The sequence below is a fragment of the Carettochelys insculpta genome, chromosome 6 (genome assembly GCF_033958435.1).
Source record: "Carettochelys insculpta isolate YL-2023 chromosome 6, ASM3395843v1, whole genome shotgun sequence".
NCBI lineage: Eukaryota > Metazoa > Chordata > Testudines > Carettochelyidae > Carettochelys > Carettochelys insculpta.
This window is the reverse complement of record NC_134142.1, coordinates 60,083,413-60,107,558: the sequence shown is the minus strand read 5'-3', so window position 1 is coordinate 60,107,558 and position 24,146 is coordinate 60,083,413. Positions and strand designations below refer to the sequence as shown.

Here is a 24,146-nt window from a genome sequence, read left to right as displayed (position 1 = left end):
GCCACGTCGGGGGCAGGGCTAGATTGTTTGTACTGAGGTACAGAGATGTACATTTCAAAAGGAGCATCTCTGTCTAGCCTAGGGAGGAATGGAAAGTTCACTGAACTGGCCTGTTGATATGGGCCTGCTGATGGGGGCAAGGGGGACAAAGGGCACAATTGCTCCAGGGCCTAGAAATTTAAAAAGACCCATGGCTCTGGGTTGCCACCGCCACCACCACTGCAGCTGCAGCAGTGGCCAGAACCCCAGGCGACTCTGAGGACTGGCTGGGGGAGACTAGATCCTACCCCCACCTCTTCCACCCAATGCCCCACCCCTTCTGGGACTCCCAGAGCTGAATCTTCTCCCCCTCCATTTCCCAGCCCAGCAAAGAGAACACGAGGTACAGGTTGTACCTCCCTAGTCCAGCACCCTCAGGACCTGACCAGTGCTCAATGAGAGAATTTGCCAGACCATGGGAACTCAATAATGTCTAGCTGCATTACCTACACTTCCACTGCTTCCTGGGCTCTTAGAAGACACTTGGGATAAATTACAGCTAAATAACAGCACAGAACACTGCGAGCCAGGGCTGATGGCTATAAATAAACCTTATCTCATCATAGAAAACTTGGCCACACCCATGGTAAGTGGTCACCTGGCTAACTAAAATCATGCCGGATTATGGATGTTGCCGGCCAAAGGAATTCCAGACTAGAGAGGTTCATCCTGTACTACTGAGGCAACTCCATGGTGAGCAGTACTCATAGCCACAAACAGCCTACAACCAGTGAGTCACTGGACTTGGATCCAACATGGTTCAAGTATATAGTGTCGATGGGACCTCCCCAAGCCCGGTCTGTGGAATATGTGTAGGTTCCCCACGACACTAGGGCTACGTCTACACGTGCAGCCAACATCGAAATAGCTTATTTCGATGTTGCGACATCGAAATAGTCTATTTCGATGAATAACGTCTACACGTCCTCCAGGGCCAGCAACGTCGATGTTCAACTTCGACGTTGCTCAGCCCAACATCGAAATAGGCGCAGCGAGGGTACGTCTACACGTCAAAGTAGCACACATCGAAATAGGGATGCCAGGCACAGCTGCAGACAGGGTCACAGGGCGGACTCAACAGCAAGCCGCTCCCTTAAAGGGCCCCTCCCAGACACAGTTGCACTAAACAACACGAGATACACAGAGCTGACAACTGGTTGCAGACCCTGTGCCTGCAGCATAGATCCCCAGCTGCCGCAGAAGCAGCCAGAAGCCCTGGGCTAAGGGCTGCTGCCCACGGTAACCATAGAGCCCCGCAGGGGCTGGAGAGAGAGCATCTCTCAACCCCCCAGCTGATGGCCGCCATGGAGGACCCAGCAATTTCGACGTTGCGGGACGCGGATCGTCTACACAGTCCCTACTTCGACGTTGAACGTCGAAGTAGGGCGCTATTCCTATCTCCTCATGAGGTTAGTGACTTCGACGTCTCGCCGCCTAACGTCGAAGTTAACTTCGAAATAGCGCCCGACGCGTGTAGACGTGACGGGCGCTATTTCGAAGTTGGTGCCGCTACTTCGAAGTAGCGTGCACGTGTAGACGCAGCTTACAGGTGTTAAACTTGCGGTAACCAGACTCAGCTAGAGATGCAGTGCCTATGGAGCCCGGGTGATAGCTACCCTCCCCCCGCTTCAGTTCAGCTTGCATCCATTGCGCGTAGAAACATTGCCAAAATAGTTTGGCTGGCCCACATTGTCGCTTCAGCCATTTCCTATACAGATTTGGGAGGGAGCGTTGTCTGCAATTCATCCATTCACTCCTGCTGCTCGGACTCAGGAAAGCCAAAGACTCATATGTTTGTCTCTCCCTCTCTGCCTCTACGTAGTCATCCTGCTGAGAGTCCCTGGTGGGCATCAGATTAATTAACAGTAAGAACCTATGAATAGATTCATTAATATTTTGAGAACAACAAGAAGTCCTGCGGCACCTAATAAACTAACAGATATTTTGGAGCATAAGCTTTCGTGGGCAAAGACCCGCTTCGTCAGATGCATGAAGCGGGTCTTTGCCCATGAGAGTTTATGTTCCAAAATATCTGTTAGTTTATAAGGTGCCACAAGACTTCTTGTTGTTCTCAAAGCTACAGACTAACATGGCTACCTCTCTGATACTTACTAATATTTTGGTTTGACTGTACATTGACTTAACCCATTTTACAGCTGGGGAAACTAAAACACAGTGGGGGGACGCGGTTCAGTGACTTGTCCGAAATCACAGAGGAAGTCTGTGGTGTAATAAGGGTCCAAAGAGTAAGGTGCAAGTCTGGGGCACAGGAGATTTGCTTTCAATTCCCTAATCCTGCAACAGACTCCTTGGTGATCTGCAGCAAGTTAAGCTCCTCCCGTGTCCTAGTCTCTGTCTACGCTGTGGACAATGGCACTTCCCTACCGCCCAGGAGCACTGTGATAAACACATCACAGGCTGTGTGGTGCTCAGCTCCGATAGCCATGGGGTGGTGTAATTACCTCAGAGAGAGAAGAGAATCCTGATTGGCAGTCCCTGGTTCTAGCCTCTAGAAACACTGACTCCTCCTGTACCCCGCAGCCCAGTGGGGGAGGCACAGGGCTGGCTCTGTGCTTGAAGGGGCAGCTGCATTTTTGTGTTCTCCAGTGGAGATTAAATGTAGCTTTGAGCTGAGCTCTAGCAGCCGGCGATTGACAGAGCCATAGCCACATTCTGCTGATGCAGGGGGGGAGGTGCAATTAACTCAAGCACAGTACCATTCAGTCTGCCTTTTCAGGCGGCTCTGATTCAGCAGCAGCTCTTGCACTCTGCCCTCTTCCCAGCATGGTATCAACAGGAAGAAAGCTTGTCTCTGGGCTGTTGACACTGTGGTGCATGCAATGAGCGGGAGCATGGGAGGCTTTTGCACAGTAAGATGGGCCAGGCTGTTCCTTTTTACCTCCACGGCTCTGGGTGTAGAATGGTTGACAGGACAGCAGGGAGCACAAAGAAACAATGAAATGGAGATTGTAAATCATGCTGGGAGAGTTGGTAAGCACTGCTGGCAGAGTCGCTTGGCTCTCATGGGCAGTGCCTGCCTTTGCGTTTCCCTAACACTGCGCCATTTGTCCTCAAGCCTGGGAGCTGCTCACACTGAGAACTAGATGTTGGGCTTGTTGAAGCATTTTAAACAGAACTGGTTTGCTGTAAAGAGCCTTTGTTTTTGCTTGAGTGTAACAGAGCCTCCAACTTCCCCACTTCACACACAAGGGGGAATTGTTCATATAAAAAGGGGGGTGGCCGGAGCGAGGGGGTGGTAAAGAAGGAGGACCCCAGTCACTATATGGTGCTACTGCACAGTTGATCAGGCTGGCAGCAGTCCCATAAGAACTATAAGAACTCAGAGAATGGTTGATTTTCACAGTAAAAGCTACTTTATCGCATGCAACTATGGTAACAGTTTAAAAACTGTGTTTAAATTGAATAGTTAACAATTAGAAAGCAAATCAAAAGTAATGTGCAGCTTGAGCGGTTAATGGTCAAATTTTTATCACAATTTAACAGCTTAATTCTTAACCAGATTAAGTCCATACATTCTTATAAACCGCCCCCCCAAACACCCACACCCACACGCGCACACACCCTCTGGGGCTGGCCAGACCCCGGGTAATATTGGTTGGTAGATTGATTGAGGTGAGAATCCGACGTGTACATCTCCCCATTATGCCTGATTGATGGACTCTGCCGTGTGTGGCAAACTGAGGTCATTTCTGTCTTCTTGGTAGCCAGCAGTTTGGAGGGAGTGATGCTCAGTTCATTGGTTGTATCCCTCAATCCGGGTGGGATGCTGCTCAGTCCATTGGTCATACCCCTCAATCTGGGTGGGGTGTTTGCCCACGATCAATTTTGGGATGTTGTGCTTACATCACCCCAGTTCTGCTTGCTTCAGCCATGAGTGATGAACAACAGAGTGTCTTTGCTGTTCGTTTCTTCCTTGTTAACTTTTTGTTTGGAAACTGGCCTTCTTTTGTCCAATTCTTTTCTCAGCACACGTGGTTTTGTTCTCAACATGGTAAACAAGTCCATAATTCACTGGGGCACAGGCTGAGGGCCTCTGTTCAGCCAATTTACTGTTAACTTCATGCATGCTAATCACTTACACTATTCACTCATGCTAACTACCCACAATCTGTGACACCTCTTTCTGTTTAAGGCCTGACCCAGCTGCTGCTGGCATCTGAGAGCTTCTGGCATTCCTAAGCTCACATTGGGCAGCACTGCTCTAGCAAAAGTGGCAAAGAAATGTGCTGTATTGAGTTACTCAGGGGGCTCCTTGACGCTCTGAAAAGGCTTCTTAGCTTGAAGCTGAACAATTCCTAATGGAGCAGGAGTCCTTGATCCTTAGCATTAGCAGAGAAATTGTCTCACAGAGCCTCCTTCTCCCATTTAGGACCATATAGACAACCTTCCGTGCCATGGTACAGTGTGCCTTCTCCTCCAATCACAAGGTCGCCCTCTCCTGTCCCATTTATGTCATATGGATCCATGTCACCAATACCAGCCTTAACACAGAGCTAGCTTCCCGCTTACTGGCAATCACATGTAGAGCCCTGCCCGGGTACAAAATCTGTATTGCATTTGTTTCTGCACACTGAGCTGCAGATATCCACATCTGATGGGGTGGATAACCGTGGATATAAAAGGGATCTCTGCAGATTTCCAGGGCTCTCATCACATGCAGCCAGCTCCCTGCCAGACTTGTTCAGTCTGGATCCCACTCCTGAATGCACAACACCATAGTTGTGCCTTTGCAGTGAAATTCTGATGGAGCTCCGCACCACCCACACACACAGGGATTTGTAACTGGCTGCTGGGCAGTCCCTACATTTCTTAGATTCTGTGGTTTGTACTTCTTGAAAAATATCACACATGCTATTACCCCTGCCCCCGCCTATTATATTTCTCTCTCCCTTCTTTCTCCCTTGCTCATGCTTCTCTGCTGCATGATGTTCTCATTCACCTGCCCCAGCTGCCACAGTCCTGGTCACTTGCTCTTGTATTGCTGCAAAAGTTCTCTGTCAGTGCTGAGTGTTGATAGCACATACAAGAGGCTGGCCAGAGTTTTTATTGCACCCAAGGGACATGCAAATGCCCTTTCTGTGGCTGGACTTGAATGACCATGTCTGGTGCTAAGTCAAAAGGAGAGGCTCGGAAGCATGTTTTAGTTAAGATGAGCAGGACAGTTCACCCCTCTTGGAGCTATAGGTACAAGCTGTCTTCAGACAGCAATAGGCATCAGTAACACCTAGGGAATATTTTCAAGGTTCCTGTACCTCAGGCAGACAGAAACATCATTTAAAAACGTGAAAGCAGATTCTGATCCCGTCACATGAGTTTGGGAACCGGTGGGCTCAGAAGAAAGCCCAGTGAGTGCCTATGTCTTGATCTGGCCATGGGTGGTAGATTCCATGCAACATCTGAAAAGTAGACTGCAGATCATTCCTGTGTACTCAGATGGTGAGGGCTTCTTGAATCAGGTACTTAAATAACTCTGAGCTTTATTGATCATGTCAGTACTGTGTGAGCATTCAGACAGTACACTAACTAGTTAATCTCCTCTCTCACCACACACTCCCTGGGATGCATTCTCTGGGAGCAGTCTTTGCCACAAAAGCACATGCAACAGCTTCTTAATGTTATTTCTGAGCATCCTTTTAAACTCAGTGAGCCCAATGCTGTTCCCACACGCCCTGATTGTGCCATGTTACTCCAAGTAATTTCAATTAAGGTCCTCCCAATGCTATGTGCTATAGAAACTTGACTAGACAGATAGCTAGATAGATGGCACACATCCCACTTCAGTTAATTTGCTTCTTCTACCAGTCCTATCAGTGACAGGTCTCACACACACACACCTTTTTTCCTCCTTCCTCTCCTCCCTACCCCAGCTATATAAATCCAGGATTCTGATTGTCTATTCCAAATATGAGGAAGTGGATCTTACCCATGAAAGCTCATTACCTCATAAAATTTTTAGTCTTTAAGGTGCTATGGGACTGCTTGTTACTTGTGAAGCTACAGACTAACATGGCTACCTCTCTGAGGCTACGTCTACACGTGCAGCCAACATCGAAATAGCTTATTTCGATGTTGCGGACTATTTCGATGAATAACGTCTACACGTCCTCCAGGGCCGGCAACGTCGATGTTCAACTTCGACGTTGCTCAGCCCAACATCGAAATAGGCGCAGTGAGGGAACGTCTACACGTCAAAGTAGCACACATCGAAATAGGGATGCCAGGCACAGCTGCAGACAGGGTCACAGGGCGGACTCAACAGCCAGCCGCTCCCTTAAAGGGCCCCTCCCAGACACAGTTGCACGAAACAACACAAGATACACAGAGCTGACAACTGGTTGCAGACCCTGTGCCTGCAGCATAGATCCCCAGCTGCCGCAGAAGCAGCCAGAAGCCCTGGGCTAAGGGCTGCTGCCCACGGTGACCATAGAGCCCCGCAGGGGCTGGAGAGAGAGCATCTCTCAACCCCCCAGCTGATGGCCGCCATGGAGGACCCAGCAATTTCGACGTTGCGGGACGCGGATCGTCTACACGGTCCCTACTTCAACGTTGAACGTCAAAGTAGGGCGCTATTCCTATCTCCTCATGAGGTTAGCGACTTCGACGTCTCGCCGCCTAACGTCGAAGTTAACTTCGAAATAGTGCCCGACGCGTGTAGACGCGACGGGCGCTATTTCGAAGTTGGTGCCGCTACTTCAAAGTAGCGTGCACGTGTAGACGCAGCTTGAGTCTGTTGGCTAGATAGATCCACCGGAATGCCCTTGATTTTCACCAGAGTATTGAAAGCAAAACCAGGCCCTGCAGTTTCAGCAGTCTCATTAATTCCTCGTCACCCTTTGCTTTGTTTCAGTAATATTCTTTAGGGCATCAAAGAGTTTTGGTGTTTGGCTAAAAATAACACTAAGCAACTAGCTGCAGTCAGAGTCCTGTTTTCAGCTAAGAGCTGACATCACAGACTTGTCATTTCCATGAACAGCTGAATGAGCAGTTTGCGCTGTTAATTTGTTCCGTGTATTTCTGTTTTCCTTTGCTGTGCAAAGCTCCAGTGAGCTGATGGCCTCAAACCCACACACGGCTTTCCAGTAACACTCTGGTAGGGGAAGAACTGGATGCAGTTTTGGCAACCCCCTCATTATGATTCCGCCTTTCAGATGCTGTGCCCCTTTCTTGGGGTTGTTGATCTCCCTGCTGCAAAATGATGAATTGCTGGATCCACATGGAATTTGTGCTGTCAGCCCCTACGCAGCCATGTATGGTTAAAAAACTGGGGGAGACAGCAATGATAAATGCTATGTCATTTGGCTGCAAATGTGCAGAAGATCATGTGATGCAACAGCAACCGGCAGGCAGCAGAGGCAGCTCTGGTGGGGTACAACAGCCCCCCTTGGGCAGTACACAGAGCAGGCTGCGGTGGCTGGGTCATCGTCATCAGGCCTGTGGGGTTTGCTGTAGCTTCTCCAGTGAGCGGCTCACCTACTACAGCTCCTTTTTCTTCTCATTGGCAGTTCTCTACTCCAAACCCTGGTTGGTCAGAATGAGGCTGTGATGCAGGGATCTGTCTGCTTCTCCAGGGCAGGGATGCAGGGACCATTCCCCATTAGGTAGCAAGGCTCTCCTAGCAAAGAAGAGCTCCAGGTGAGGAGCCTTTACCTTCCTGAGCCACAAGGGTTAAGGGCCTGTCTACCTGGGGAAGTTATACCGGAGTAAAGCAGGGCTTGGTTAAAGCAGCAGAGTTGTTCCACAGTAGCTCCCCATGTGGACACTCCTGCTCTGGAATAGCTCCAGTGCTTTAAATTCACACTTTACCTTATTCTGTAATAACCCCCCATGTAGACAAGCCCTTGGCCTGTCCCAGCCATCTGAGGAGTCGAAGAGTAGGGAGAATAAGGGCGATACATCCCATAAGCACAAACTCTTTCCTGCCTGCCCTTCCTGCTTTAATTGAAAGGTGCAAGAGATTAACACTGAAAGAAATGGACACACGTGAGTGTGATGGTTTTCACACTCCCTGCTCCGCTGTGATGTGGGTACTATGTTAGCCTCTCTCTGCTGTATTCTCTGCTTCTGTCATGAGCTTCTGGGAGTGCAACACAAACGCACACACCTGTTCACTCTGTGGTCCTCTGATTGTACTTGGTTTTTTTCTGAGGCTATATCTACACCGCATCCCACAGCCATCCATACTGTACGTCCCTGCCACTGCCAGGAGACAGTAAGCACGTCATGCAGTTCTCTGCCTTCCTGCTGCCCCACCAAAGCTACTCTCTCAGTAGCCCTAGCAGTATGTTTCTACTTCATGACATCTTCTGCAAGAGGTTTCAGGAAACAACACTGGTTCTCACTCCCAAGCTGGAGTTGTGCAGGAGAAATACAGAGACGCTTGTGTTCTTTGCAGAGATTACCAGCTGCTGCATTGGTGTCACTTGCAAGTTACATTGCACCAAATCACACAAGTATTTGCTTTGGAGAAGGGCACATTTCTGCCTTCCTACTTAAAAATAAAGCACAGGCACTGCTGTCTGCAAGCAAAAGACAAGGGTGTACTGGGAAGGAAAGGAGGTCTCCAGAAGAAAGGGGCAGGGGAGTCTCAGGACTGTGCTGTGGTCAGATGGAACAAGTAACAACCAATGATTAACAACAACAAGGAGGGGGTAGAAGGGAACCAAAACAGAAAAATAAAGCAAACAAAATGTCACCCTGAAAAGAGCCAGCAGGAACTGCATCCCCAGAAATACAATCAGAGAGCCACAACCATGAATTCAGTTCCAGTTCTGCTTTTACGTCTTTCTCTGTGCCCTTGGGCAAGTCACTTAACCTATCCCTGCATCAGCTCCCTGGTTTCTTACGTTTATGATCAGTGATTTTACAGGGAGACTGTGAAGCTAGTTTTATTTAGCCACAAGTGCTTTGACACCATGCGATGGATAGCCCCATAGAGGTGATCTGTAATCACCCAAGATGCACAGTGGAGGCAATGCAATAGAGAATAGTGCTCATTGCAGGAAATCAAGTTAATACGAAAGGGATCCCAGGGTGGAGCTGACTTCAGGCCCTTCATGGAAGAAAGGCTTCAACTGGATGGCGTTTTCATGATCGAAGGAATGACGCAAAGGTTCCTGTTCCACTGTTCCTGGGGAATCCCTTCTTATCTCTGCCAGCTCTGTCCATAGCTGACTACTTGCCAGAACATGGTATCAGTCTTGCAATGGGCCAGAGAACTGCCTGCTTTGTGAGGTTAATGAACATAAGAACGTAAGACCGAGCATACTGGGTCAGACCAAAGGTCTATCTAGCCCAGTATCCTTTCTTCTGATAGTGGCTTATGCCAGAGGGTATGAACAGAACCAGTAATCATCAAGTGATCCCTGCCCTGTCACCAGTTTCCATCTTCTGGCAAACAGAGGCTAGGGACATGGTCCCCACCCATCCTGGCGAATAGCCATCAATGGACCTATCCTCCATGAATTTAGTCAGTTCTTTTCTTTAACCCTGTTATAGTCTTGGACTTCACCACATCCTCTGGCAGGGAGTTCCACAGGTTGATGGTGCGTTGTGTGAAGAAATACTCCCTTTTCTTCTTTTAAACCTGCTGCCTCTTAATTTCATTTGAGCTGCGTCTACACGTGCACGCTACTTCGAAGTAGCGGCACCAACTTCGACGTTAGGCGGCGAGACGTCGAAGTCGCTAACCTCATGAGGAGATAGGAATAGCGCCCTACTTCGACGTTCAACGTCGAAGTAGGGACTGTGTAGACGATCCGCGTCCCGCAACGTCGAAATTGCTGGGTCCTCCATGGCGGCCATCAGCTGGGGGGTTGAGAGATGCTCTCTCTCCAGCCCCTGCGGGGCTCTATGGTCACCGTGGGCAGCAGCCCTTAGCCCAGGGCTTCTGGCTGCTTCTGCTGCAGCTGGGGATCTATGCTGCAGGCACAGGGTCTGCAACCAGTTGTCAGCTCTGTGTATCTTGTGTTGTTTCGTGCAACTGTGTCTGGGAGGGGCCCTTTAAGGGAGCGGCTGGCTGTTGAGTCCGCCCTGTGACCCTGTCTGCAGCTGTGCCTGGCATCCCTATTTCGATGTGTGCTACTTTGACGTGTAGACGTTCCCTCGCTGCGCCTATTTCGATGTTGGGCTGAGCAACGTCGAAGTTGAACATCGACGTTGCCGGCCCTGGAGGATGTGTAGACGTTATTCATCGAAATAGACTATTTCGATGTTGCAACATCGAAATAAGCTATTTCGATGTTGGCTGCACGTGTAGACGTAGCCTTGGTGACCCCTAGTTACGAGCAATAAATAACTCTTCTTTATTCACCTTCTCTCCACCAGTCATGATTTTATAGAGCTCTTTCAGATCCCCCTCAGTTGTCTCTTTTCCAAGCTGAGAAGTCCCAGTCTTAATAGCCTTCCCTCATTAAGGAGCTGTTCTGTACCTTCTAATCCTTTTTTCTGAACCTTTGAGTGCTTTGTCCATGGTTCAGTAAGAGGGTGGGTTGGTAATTCCAAGGCACCAGCTCCACTGCAACAATCCGGGCACAAGTGTGGGAACTAGAGATGTGAGGGTGCTGCTACACCCCCCAGGTTTCAGGAGAGGATCCTGGCTGCCTACCCCATGCACAGGGTCCCAGATACTGCCAGCCCAACACCTGGGGCTCTGCTCCTGGGCCTGCACTTGTGGTACTGGCTGCCACCAATCTTGTGCCCAGAACTCTGCTCCTGGCCATTGCCACCCTTGCCCCCTAGGCTCTGCTCCTGGCTCTGTGCCTGGGATCTCAGCTGCAGGACCCATGCCATGGCTCTGCTCCCACCCCAAGCTGTGGTCCCTGCCTCAGCCCCCTACCCTTGTCTGCTTCCTCTCCTGCCCCTCCCCTGGCCATAAGCCAGTCCTGGCCCAACTCTGGGGAGAGGGGCTGCAGACAGGAGTGAGGTGGATGCAAAGTAAAAAGCGTGGGGACCACTGGCTTTCAGTACCTTCACTGCAAAAATACTCCAGTGCCCCTCGGGCTGGGGATCTGTTACAATGTAGTTCATGTCATATAGATGGGAACTACGTGTCTCCCTACATGTGTGTTAGGGAGCTGGTCTGTGGAGGCTTTCGCCTGAATACAGGGACCTGGGTAAAACCCCAACTTTACCATAGCAACAGTTAACCAGATTGTAACTAGTTGCCTAACTCCACTACACTGTATTATAGACAAGGGTGTAGACCCAGACCCTCAAGGCTATTTGGGCACCTAACGCCAACTGAAGTACCTTTGAGGATTTGGTCTGTGGTGCCTTATGCTTTCTTTAGGTCAGGTTTCCTGTTTGGCTGAACTGTGGAGCAGAGAGATATGTCCCCTTTTGCTGCTGTCGTCGGTGCATTTTGGGATCTCTTCTTTTCCCTTGCTAGAGCTAGTCTGACTCAGTGAATCAGGAGCTAACTCCTGCCCCAGACTCTTCCGGTTGCCTTTTGTCTCCCAAAAAATCCCTTCTGATTTTGCACAGTTGCTCAAAGGCCTGGCATTAATTCATCACTCGAGGGTCTGTGCACAATTGTGAATGGTGTCTCTTCTGTATACCTACAGGGGGGTGAAAGGAGAACAGTGGAGAGGAGACGATCAGATGTGGCCAAGTATTCGGAGAGTGAGCACAACATAAAGGTCAGAGGGGCTTTGGTGCTGACTGATGTTTATCTACAGAGGGTGCTTGTTAGAGAGACTGAGGCTATGTCTACACTAGACTAAGAAAGTCAACTGCAGGTGCACAATTTTAGCTATGCCAGTTGTGTTGCTAAAATCAACGTACCTGCGCTCAGCTAACTCGCCTGTCTATACAGGGGAAGGTCGATGGGAGAAACTCTCCCATCGATCTCTCTTACTACTTGCGGCTCACGAGGAGCACAGGGGTCAACTCTGACCCCGAGAGGTCGATTTTGTGCATCCAAACTAGACATATGAAATGGAATCCCGGAGGATTAACCCTAAGCAGGTTGATCTTCCATGGTAATATAGATGTAGCCTGGCCATCCACAGCTTCCCTTGAAGATAATGGGAGCTGTGGGTGCTCAAGCGAGCTGGAAATCAGCCCTCAAAGCATGCTTGGTAGTGCCTGTCTTCACTACAGTAGTGGCTGCTCAGGTTACCTTAAGCACAGATTGGTACAGGGATTCCTCTCCCTGACTGCCGACTTCACCACCCACCCCATTGTGTGGAACAGAACAGCCAGGGCCAAAGGGCTGGACATGCTTGTTCATAGATCCTGGAGATGAAAAAGACAGACTGACCCCATCCCTCCACCGATGCAGGGTTGTGCCCCCAGAGAATTATCCAGGGCTGGCTGTAAATGATATGTTCAGGTGGAAAATGTGAATGACTGAAGAACTAACATGCCTTTTAACTGTGTGGGTTGTTTGGGGGCATTAGTGGCAGTGCAGTTATTGGCTTGCTATGCCAGAACCATTGTGCCTTCTCCAGTCACAAAAGGCTCCCCTTGCCTTTGTCCCTCTTTTGCACCCAGTTCTTTGTGACAATGAGCAAAGCACAAATACCTAGGCTGAGAGAAAGGTCATGAAGCCTGCAGCTTGGAGATGGCCACTCCAGGAGGGACTGCCTCCCAGGTGACATAAGGTGGACTTTTATAAAGAATCTGTGATGCATGCTGGTGTCCTATTCCCTAGGAACCAGCCAGACTACATATTCTTCCTGCAACCGTCAGTTCAATGGGAGCTCCATGACCTAAGATTCCTCCAAAAAGCGTTGTACCCAGAAATAAATCAACACTTCCTAATTTTCCTGCTGATGGCTAGAAGGTCCTTTTGCCACTTTCTGGGAGGCCTTTGCCCCACTTCCCTCCTACTGCCCGTCCCCCTGCCCTGCACGATGGGGGTGAGATATTGTTTGTGATCACACTCAGACTATGTCTACACTATGAGACAAATTCAATTTTATAACTCTGGGTTTTATAAACTCTATTTTGAGTATTCCCACTACCCACAAAGTCCACAGGATGTCGAGTTAGTGCTGCTACACTAGAGGGGCCAAACATTGACTGTTGCAGCAGCACATTATGGGAACCTATCCCACAGTTCCCTCAGCGCCACATTCTGCACCCTCTCCCCGGGCCCTGCTGCATCGCCACCACTGGCGGGGCTCAGCCTGCTGCCTGGTTCCTGGGTCCCCGCAGCTTGGGGGAGCTGGGAAATTGACCAGTGCTGCTGAGCCTGACTTGTGGGATCCAGGAGCTAGGTGCAGCGGGGAGCCAGGCGCTGTGCTGGTCAGCTTCCCAGCTCCTGCGAGTGGCAGGGAGCCAGGAGCCAGGTGCAGGAGCACCAGTCAGCCTCTGGAGGCTAATGAATTCAATTAAAAGTCACAGTGCTTCCGCGCTGGCCTTCACTCGAACCGTTAAACTCAAACTTGACGCTGCACCCACCCAGTTCCGATGGCATTATGATATCAATATTATTGCTCCCTAAATCAAGCTAATGGTATTTACAGTAAAGACAGTTGTGTTGTAATATCGAGCTAACTGCCTTCAATTCGAATGTATCTCATAGTGTAGATGTAGCCCCACAGCCAGGCTGTGAAATGGAAATCTGGTGAGGGTGGAATCCGATCCCAGTGCTGTTCAGGAGAAGGGCCAGCAGAGGGTAGTCTAAGAACAGCATGACCAGAAACAGGCGGGCTCACCTGAACATCCTCTGTTGGCAGGGGCGACAGTGATGGCTGTCTAAGCCGAGGCTCCTGGCATGCCAGTGCTGTTGCCAGAACGCTTGCCCAGCCACAGGACGAGCGCCATTGCATGAGCTCTTCTCTCTGCAGCTACCTTTTCCCAGTGGGTTGCAGGTTTCAGGCTGCATTCGCCAGAGCTCATTGCTTTAGCGGGAGCTGGCCAGGGTTGCAGTAAATTAAAGCTTGTGCCTTCCCGCTGGCTGTTTAATACAGACCCTGGAGGAAGCTCTGGCTCCCCTGGTAGCAGACACTCTTAATTAATGGAGCACAAATTGAATTGCCCCTACCCCCAGGCGATTCATTAGGAGAACACAGATGGGCTCCTAAGCATTAATCCCAGCTGCACCCAGCAGTGCGGCAGGGGGCTTCCTGGTTGGACTCCCTCTTGGTCCAGCAGCCACAGCTGCGTCCAAGCTGAGCAGAACCCAAAGCTGGTAAACAGCACCTCACCCTTGTACCTGGCAGGCTGCAGACATACATCTCCTCTTTGTTTACCTTATAAACCGCACAGACCCTCAGTGAGAAACACACCATCTGACAGCCACAACACCTCCGTCCCTCACTGCTCTGGAGCCACCAGCAACTTTGCTAGAGAACGCAGTGGCAAAACATTCCAGGGCTCTGGCCTTTCGCCTCTGCACAGCTGGGACCAAGACTTCTCTTTGGCCTCGTGAGAAATGAATGTCCCAGATCTTACCCAATCTTCGTTTGTGTGCGTCAGGTGGCAGGACTGTCAGGCTCTGCTCAGGAGAGGTGTTGAAGTCATGGATCAGGTGGAAGGGGCCTTGGCAGATAGGGATGCTTGGGCAGAGCCTGCCTGCACCATTTGTGACTCATGCTGCTGCTCCCTGCTTTCCTGAGCACTGAACTCGCTCACCAGCTAGGTCACGCTCCTTCTTAGGTACACTGAGCAGTTAGGGGAAGGAGAGGCTGCAGTGAGTGTTTCAGAACCACCTTCTTCACAGTCAAAGAACAGGCTTCCCAGGACCACAGCGTGCCACTCCTTTGCCTAAGAATGAAGGGCTGAGCATCTTTTCTCTCCTCCTGCTCCTGGGTCCCCGACTCCCTTTGGTGATGAACTAATGAGCTGTTGCTCCCTGCCCCCGTCTTCCCTCCCACACAGGTGGGTCTCCTTGGCAACCGTTTTTTCAATCACTTCTTTTCCTCCAGTCTATTTTGATCTTCAGTAAAATGGCAGGGAGATTAATTCCTGTTTTGGAGAAGTGGGGAGGGACAGGGTGGGCTTTGAAGGTGGGAAATGTATAGTAGTGAATTATTCACCAAAAATTAACATCCCTAGACTCGCTTTGTGCTAAGCTAGTCATTATATGACTCTACTTGAGAGCAGGCCAAGGTCAGTTGGCTCGTGCCGCCACTACCAAGCTGAAATTGCTTCCTTATTCCCAGTTCTGTAGTACCAGCAGTTCCTGTTCCTTATTTCTGGGTTCCCATTCCTTATTTAAAGGCCAGAGCTATTAAAATCTATCAACATAAGACTCAGTTTTTAGAAATGTCATCAAATTAATGTGTTTGCAACAAAGAATTAAATTATGGACTACTTAATTAATTCTTATTTAAATAATCAAATAAGGAGCTGAGATTTGAGTGTCTGTACATGACAAAACAAGGCTTGGGTCACCCCAAATGACACATCTGGGACATACCGCTCACCAATCCAAAGCTTTGTTCTTGCACACTATGCTGCCCACTGCTAGGTCCTGTCCCACCTCCATATTGTACCTAAGCTTATATATGGAAGAGGGTTTTGACAGACTGTACATGATGTAGTGCATCTCAGGTCACCCATGTGCCATCCATCCCCTTGTGACCATTAGTTCATTATGAAGAGATGCTATGCCACTCTCCTTCTGGTCTGATAACTAACAAGAAATCCTGGGGGGAATATATTTAACATAGAACGTGCATGTACAAGTCAATAAAAACCAACCAGCAATCACTGTCACAAATCGAGCTATAAAATTTTCCCAGCAATTATATGATAGCTAAAGATGAGGAATTCATAAGAACGGTCGTTTGTTAGATGAATTAAGAGGAGGGAAGTGGTTAAATTTATCCACATTTGTTTACCCGTGTTACAGATATAAAAGCATTTATTGTTGTTGTACTCATTACGCAACAAACATAAAATGGATGCAAAGCTTGAGCTCAGTGAGCTCCCAAATAATTGCGTATACTAACTATATGCAAACATTCAAGGCCTAGCTTTAGTGCCCACTGCTGCTCTGAGTGGTTACTGATTGCTTGTAAACCACACAAAATGGTAAACACCATTAGAGTGCTCACAAAAGACTTACAGGAATACTGCCCTATCCCTATATACTGCCACTAGCCAATCCAGTCTTCAGAGTTGCGATGAGACTTGTACAAAAGCAGTGTGGTTTGGTCTATCTGTGGCTAGAATATCTTTTCCTTTTTAGTTCAAAAACCCCCGCACAGAAGTGCCAGACATCTCACAGAACGTTGTATAACAGCAACTTAGTATCTATAAGGGAAACACCTTTATTTAAAACTCTAATGTTTATGCAGATAATGCTGCTGACTTGTATATAATTGATAAACATTGTTTAAATATTGTTATATTCAAGTTATATGGAAAGTACCATAAAGAAGCTGAGGCAGGATTTTCAGAGTTAGGGACATTTCAGTTTTCGCTGTGAATGGTACAGGTTGAACCTCTCTCATCTGGTACCCTCAGGACCTGACTGGTTCCCAATAAGAGAATTTGTCAAACCACAGGAGGTCAGTATTGTCTAGCACGTTACCAAAATTTTCATTGTTTACTGGGCTCTTACAAGACATTTAGGGGTAAATTACAGCTAATCAACGGCACAGAACACTGAGAGCCAGATCTGGTGGCTGGAAACAAACTTTATGGGACCACAGGAAACTTGGCCACACCCACGATGTGGTCCTCTAGCTACATAAAATCATGCAGGATAATGGATCTTGCTGGACGAGAGGGTTCCAGATTAGAGAGGTTCAACCTGTATTTGAGAAGACTTGAGTAACTATTTTGAGATGCTGTCACAAAAAGCACATCTTGTTTTCTTTCAACTTTTTTGCTATTACACACAGAAATCCCTGACAGAAATAGCTAAATGTTAAAGTTTTGATTATTTCTGTGATTAGACTCAGTTGACATGGTATTCGCTTGCTTTGACTCGACAACTGTAAAATGAGTAAAGAAGTTGCAAATTATTATAATAAAATACTTTGCTTGAGCAATTGGTGCTGCTGATAGTTCAGATCACAGGTGACTCCTGTATTTAAACATGCCTACGGATTTGTATGCTAAGGTAATCCTAAACATTAGGATTTTTTTAGAGAGGGGAAATTTCTTCATTAATTTCTGCACAAAATTGCTGCAGCCATCACCAAATTATGCTTCTCCATAAGGTGGATTTTACGGTCTGTAATCCTGACACAACCTTCCCCCCTACACACACCCCACACAACTATTTCATCAAAGATCCACATGGAGGGGGAAACTTTGATAGAGGTGTGTGTGTGTGCAAAAGGACTAATATCAGCATTTCACAGATGCAGAGATTTTCAGCTCAGAGGGGAGCATCTGGTTGTCTCGTCTGACCTCCTCTCAAACACCAGAGAATTTCATGCAGCTGCCCTGGCATTCAGCCAAGTAACAATTTGTGCTGGAGTAAAATGATGTTTTCTGGAATGATATGCATGCTTAATTTGGAAACATCAAAAGCTGAGGAATCCATCACTTCACCTGATAATTTATTCCAATGGTTGATCACACTCACTGTTAAAATTGTATGCCTAATTTCTAATGTCAGTTTGTCTGGCTTCAGCTACCAGCCATTTTTTAATTCATTTCTTTCTCTGCTAGATTAAAGAGCCCTTCACAGCCCAGTATTTTGTCCACAGAAAGGTACTTATGAACTGTAATCCAGTCATATCCCCACTTTTTTTTTTTTTTGGATAAACTAAACAGATTGCACTCTTTCACTTTCTCGTGTAAGACCTTTTCTCCAGCCCCTTCCCTCCATCATTTCTGTGGCTCTTTTCTTTGCCCTCTACAATTTTTCAATGCCCTTTTAAGATGTGGGCACCAGAACTGGATGCAATAATCTACTATTAAGCTCCATAAACAGAAGTAAAAATCACCTCCTGCTCACTTCCATTTATACATCCAAGGATCACATTAGCTTCTTTTGCCACAGCACTGCACTGTGAGCTCACGTTCAACTGCTTGTTCTCATCCATTAATGATTTGGATAATGGAATGGAGAGTATGCATATAAAATCTGCAGATGACACCAAGGTGGTAGGCTATACAAACACTTTGAAGGAAAGGATTACAATTCAGAATGACCTTGACAAAGTGGAAAATTGGTTTGAAATCACGAAGATGAAATTAAGTAAAGAAAAGTACAACCTATAGGTTGAACCTCTCTAATCCAGAACTCTCTCATCTGGCAACATCTGTAATCCAGCATGATTTTAGTTAGCCAGACGACCACTTATCAGGGGTGTGGCCAAGTTTCCTGTGGTCCCATAAAGTTTGTTTACAGTTACTACTCCTGGCTCTCAGTGTTCTGTTTTGTTATTTAGCTCTAACTTGCTCCTAAGGGCATGTTTATACTTCTGGGAAGATTGACCCAGACTTTACAGAAGTTTTTTCCACCTCCTATAGCGACAGGTCTTCTGTAGTTAACTGGCTGAGTATCAAAATCTTTGGTACTTTTAGCATTTATGAATGACTCTTGGCTCTTTCCCCCCTGGGTGACAATCCACCTGTCCACTTTGGTTTCTACTCTCTCAGTTGCTTTATTGCTGATCTGTTCCCCTGTGGCATCTGACAGCTTCCAAATCTAGCTGTCCAAGAAGCTTTTGCTGTCTCAGATATTGCACAATATTGCAAATTATGCTTTCAGATAATATGTCTTCTTCTCCAGTATAGCCACCAGTTTGAATGTTGTACATCAGAAATCTATTCTGTTTTCTGGCAGAAAGTAAAACAGCACATCCAAGATGGTTCCCAGGATTTGTTCCCTCCTAAGCCACACGTGCTATCTGCTGTAGAGCAAAACCTAAAACAGGACTCACACTCCCTCTTTAAACTCTCACCAAAACTCATCCTGTATGCCGTACCTGTTCTGCTGAGAGACACATACCAAACCTCACTGCTCACAAACAGGGAGGGAATAACCATGCAAATTTCAAAACCTGGTTCTGTTCAAAGCCCCACAAATCACCCAAATAAGGAGGCCCTTATTGAGACATAAATGAACCCATCTCACCTGGCCAGTGCAGAGGCACACAGCCCAGCCACAACACCCTCCCCAGAACAGCCACCATCAGAAGAAACAAATACAATGTGCACCAAATCACTCTGTCTGCAAGCCTATGATCCACAACTTCAGGCTCAGGCTCCCCCGTTGACTAGTTCTTTTGCCAAGCTAACAGCTAACAGGCTATGGAAGGAAGGCTGGTGACATGGGCCACAATTTTCTGCAAAGAAATTGCCAACAAAGTAGCTCCAAAGTCTCAGCTAAAATGGAAGAGTTCAGTGATTGGGCTGATCTGTGACTTATTTTATCACATCCTGTCAGTCCTTTATTCACTCACCATTTACAATATGGAACTGATGTGAGGGTGTTAGCAGGTGACAACACATTGCTGGTAAACAAAACTTCAAGTCAGTAAGTGGCATAACCCAGTTCTTCAGAGCATTCTGATACTTGCAGGGATGTGTCACTCAGGGTGACTGAGACTTAGTTCATGACATACAGCCACTCACATCCCAGCTCCCCCTTCAATTAGTTATTTAATAAGTAATTAAGAAATTAGTCATTTAATTTTTATCACATGTACTTACTATAAGATTCAATTTTTAGACATTTCATTGGGTTAAAAAATAATTTTGGCCTTTGAATATGGAGCTGGAAGCTCTGAGTAAGGAGCCGGTACCACAAGTAAGGAAATGGGGATAAAAAGGTGTATGAAGATATGCATCTCATAGAACTGGAAGGGACCTCAGGAGGTCAATGAGTCTACACACCTGCCCTCTTGGCAGGACCAACCACCATCCCAGACAGATTTTCTTTTAAAATCTATTTACTCCAGACTCCTAAATGGCTCCCTCAAAGACTGAGCTCACAACCCTGGGTTTAGCAGACCAATGCTCAAACCACTGAGATAGCCTTCTCCCCAGAACCAACATCAGTTTCCTCCTCCAGTCTATTAAACTGTCACTGTGTTGCACACATCTCCCTCTAATACACTCAGCTTTGTTCTCCATGGGCTCTTTGTTAAGATTTTAAATACTTGAACAGCAGCAGCACTCAGCCGTTACAACATGAGAGAGAGAGAGGGCACAAGCTCTGAAAGTAAACAGGCCTTTGCTCAAACAATAGTGTTCTGGCTGCTCATGTGATGCTCATTGTACACTGCACTCTGAACTAGGTGTCAGCATCAGCCAATCCATCTTGAGCTACACTGCAGTCACCAATGGTTGCAAAGTGATTCTCTTCCCTACTCCCCAGTGTTGGGGAGGAAAGATCATGCCTATTATCTTGAGTCAGTAAAGCATTCCAGGGTCTTCTGAGGCTCTTATTCCCTGGCTTTCTGAAGTCACATAAAATTTTAGTTACTCAGAAATTTCTCTCTACAGAAAAAAAACCAAAACACTGGAGAACTCTGTTCCAAGCACTGCTAGGACTAGCCAGGTACATTCAACAGCACTAGGCAAGGCCATTGGTGGCGGGTGTATGTGTGTAAATGGGGCAGTTGTCCTGGAGCTCAGCAATTTAAAGGATTAAGGGCTCCAGGTCTCTGCCACTGCTACTGCAGTAGCAGCTGGAGGCCCAGGCCCTTTGAGTTGCCTTCAGAACCCTGCACAACACAGTCTGACCAGCATGGAGGGCTAGCTGCCCTTAGCCCTGCCCCTTTTACCTAAGGCCCTGCCCCTACTAGGGACCTGGAGGTGAGGGCTCTCCCCCATTGTCCACAGCCTGGTGAAGTCTGCCACTGAGCTGCGTTGGATGATTGCCTTTCCCAAGAATAACGGATGCAATTTTTTTTAACCTTTTAAGCCTGCAGCAGCAGCAGAGACATGACACATGAATGACTGCTGTCTAATTTATGTGTCTAATTACTGGGCCTGAATACAGAAATCGGTAAATTGAACATGGGAATCAGTTACATTGGCCATTTGCACAGTAACATCTTTTCAAAACAGTTACAACTTTGGACATAAGGAAAAACTTCCTGTCAGGGTGGTTAGCATTGGAATAAATTGCCTAGGGAACCTGTGGAATCCCCATCATTGGAGATATTTAAGAGCAGGTTAAATAAACAGCTATACGGGATGATTGAAATGGTGCCTGGGCCAGCCAGGAAGGCAGGGGACTGAACCTGATGACCTCTCAAGGACCTTCCAGTTCTAGTAATCTGTGATTCTATGGTTCTGTGATTCAAGGCGTCTCCAGACAGAAAAGTGACATATCAGAGCAGCTGTTTCCAGTTTCAAAAAGCAAGTTGTTTCCAAGGCTTATAGTAGAATTCCCACCAACTTAGTGCAGAAACCTTGTTGGATACGGTATTAATGCATTAACATGCTGCTCATTTGTTTCCACTAGGAGGGAGGAAAATCTCTCCAGAAGAGTCCAGGAGACCTGTGTTTCACCATGACTGGACGGGAACGCTCAGAATACGTGCGATGGAAGAAAGAACGGGATCAGATTGACCTTGAGAGGCTAGCGCGTCACAAGAATGCAAAGGGGGAATGGCGACGGGCTTGGGATGTAGAAAAGTCAGAGAACATGTAAGTAATCTGCACCCCTGAGGGGCCTAGAATGCTAGGGGTTCTGGCAGTGGGTGTGTATTCTGATGGCAAACTGTGAGACATTATATCCCTCGAGCTGATCACCATGGCTTCTAAAGAGACTCTGAGAGCTGGAGAGGGGGTTGAATCACAGACCATTCTCTCTGCCTCTATTGAGGGATTTACTCCCAGGTGATTCCACTGGTCCGCCACAAATTCAGGCATTTGGGACTGATGGAGACAGGAAAAGCTGGACAAATCCACTTCGCTATTTCAAATCTTTTCATCCAGTCACCATGGTGTCTCCTTTTCATTCCCATAAAAAGCTCTCTCCTGCTACATAAGCCTTACCTTACAAAGTCACCTCCTGGAGGCATTCCAGTGTGCCCTCTGTCTTGGTCAGCGCCATCCTGGGTCAGATCAAGGACTAGCAACATGCACAGTACTGTGGGACAAGGCTCATCATGGCATTGCAGAGTCAAGAGGTAGCTTCCGTTCATTTACATTCCACCTTCTTAGCAACCCTCACCCTGCTGAAATGTTACTAGCCATAGCCAGGTGGCTTTTGGGAGCAGACCACACCACACACACTGGCCCAAGGGCTTTGGACTGGAGCGGGGCTCTTTATCTGCACTGCATTGAGGGGATTTTAGTATTATATGCTCTAAACTGGCTTTTGACTTATTTTATGCACTGTACAGAGGGTTTTTTGGGACAGGTGTTTGGGATGGTCTTTTAGGTGAGTGATACACCTCGAAGATCTAAGTTCTCTCCTTAGCTCTACCACAAACTTGAGTCTAATTTTTTTCAGTGCTGCACTGGGAGTTGTGTGTTTACAATACATGTGAAAATACAGCTCTTAAACTTTCTGTACATCAGTTTACCCATCTGTGAAACAGGGTAATACTTATCTGTTGGTGAGACTCCACTTATTAACATTGATGAAGTACTTGGAGAGCCTCAAACGGAAAGTGCTACAAAGGGTACTATTTTATTTTTACATGTAGGGCAGAGGGTGTAACCACATGCACAGAGCAGAAAGCTACTGGCCAAAAGTTTCCCACAGAAAAGTTTTGACAAGTTTTACTGTTCACTACTTCAGCAGCTGCCCTATATATGATCTAGAAAATCAAGATAAGTTCATTTATCGTGCATCTTAGACTCTTACCTCTACTCTGCTCACTGGTCCATCTCTCTGAGATTTGCTCCCTGTGACGTTCCAAACCACTGAACAGCTTCCCAGAGTCACCCTATCTTTTTTTTTAAAGTCTGCCAGCCAGCAGTAGAGAACCAATTAGTAAATTTGTTACATTTTAACCCTTGAGTGAGTTACTGGGCTCTTTTTACTGCTGAGATTTCAGTGATTATATTACTTGTGTTGTTGTCTTGTAACATGGTCATGTGATTGGAGTCTTGACTCAATACTTGCCTATGTAAGGCTTAAAAATGAAACAATTGAAAACAACCCCCTCAAACTATCAAAGATTAGTTTCCTCTGTCTGGCTCCCAAATTACCCTGGCCAAAGGTCCCTTTAATATTCACACAATAATATACATAGAGTTATCACAGCTTTATTGTCCAATATCACACTGCTGTATGGGAATAGAATTGGGTACTTCATACCAATGGAAAAGGGAGGTTCGCAGCTTCCCAAATGGAGGCACCACCAGGAGGAGCCAACAATATTGTGAACTTTCAAATTTATTGTCAGAGACAGATTACTGAACTCAATGGGCCTCAGCTCTGATCAGACCTGACAAATCCCACGTTCCTAGAAAAAAGCTGTTTCAGGTCATTTTTAGCAGTTTGTACAAGGCTCCTCCTGCACCTTGCATACTTGGCCTCCTACTAACAAGGGCATCTGGGTTTACAGCTGGATGGATACCAAAGGTAATCCCAATTAAAAAACCTTGAAATCTCCAAAACATTTGCAAAACAGTTTCTCTGTAATACATGTGGCACCCACAGAATTCAAGATGGTCTGTTGTGATTTAAAAGCTTTAGAAGGTCTCCTTTGTGGTGGGCAGTGTGCCCAGTAAAATGTGCCTTTAAAAGATCTCCTTTGTGGTGCGTGTATGTGTGACTGGTGGATTTGGCCTCTGCCAGTGCTAGTGTTTACTTGGGTTTCAGCACTTCAGTGCAGCCACTCGCTGTGGTGACTGGTGACTAGGGTTGGGCAGGGGGTGTTACTTGTGCACTCATAGAGTTGAAGTTCTCTGAGTATAGTTAATCCACCTTCCTGGCAGATAGCTAGATTAACAGAAGAATTAAGGGGTGAGGGCAGTTTAACTACATGACTCAGGTGTGGAGTTTTCACACCTCTGAGCAATGTAGTTGGGTTAACTTTACTTTTGAGTGTAGCCCTGTCTAGATTTGATGGACTGACCTTGAGTATTGAAGCGAATGGTTTTGTGTCTGAGAATGCCCTGTTTTCATCTGCAGGTTTGAGGAGGATTTTACTAAGGATGGGGAGCCAGTCTTGGATAATCTCAGCGTTAAGAAAGGTGAGAAAGGGACACACTGGTTCTATTTTGACATCCGTTAGCCATGAACGTGTAACTCACTGGTC

The 24,146-nt window shown here is 47.2% G+C and overlaps 1 protein-coding gene across 2 annotated transcripts in view; it reads left to right on the top strand.

The window, feature by feature from the left end:
• Nucleotides 1-24,146, top strand: part of CCDC9B (coiled-coil domain containing 9B) — a 93,060-nt gene that overhangs the window by 33,467 nt on the left and 35,447 nt on the right. Inside the window, exons 6-8 of one of the 2 annotated variants that reach the window (XM_074996977.1) lie at nucleotides 11,622-11,696; nucleotides 21,392-21,576; nucleotides 24,020-24,081. In XM_074996977.1, the coding sequence (XP_074853078.1) occupies nucleotides 11,622-11,696; nucleotides 21,392-21,576; nucleotides 24,020-24,081 (322 nt within the window). The remainder of the gene's footprint in view (nucleotides 1-11,621; nucleotides 11,697-21,391; nucleotides 21,577-24,019; nucleotides 24,082-24,146) is intronic. The other variant, XM_074996978.1, reaches the window with a different exon arrangement.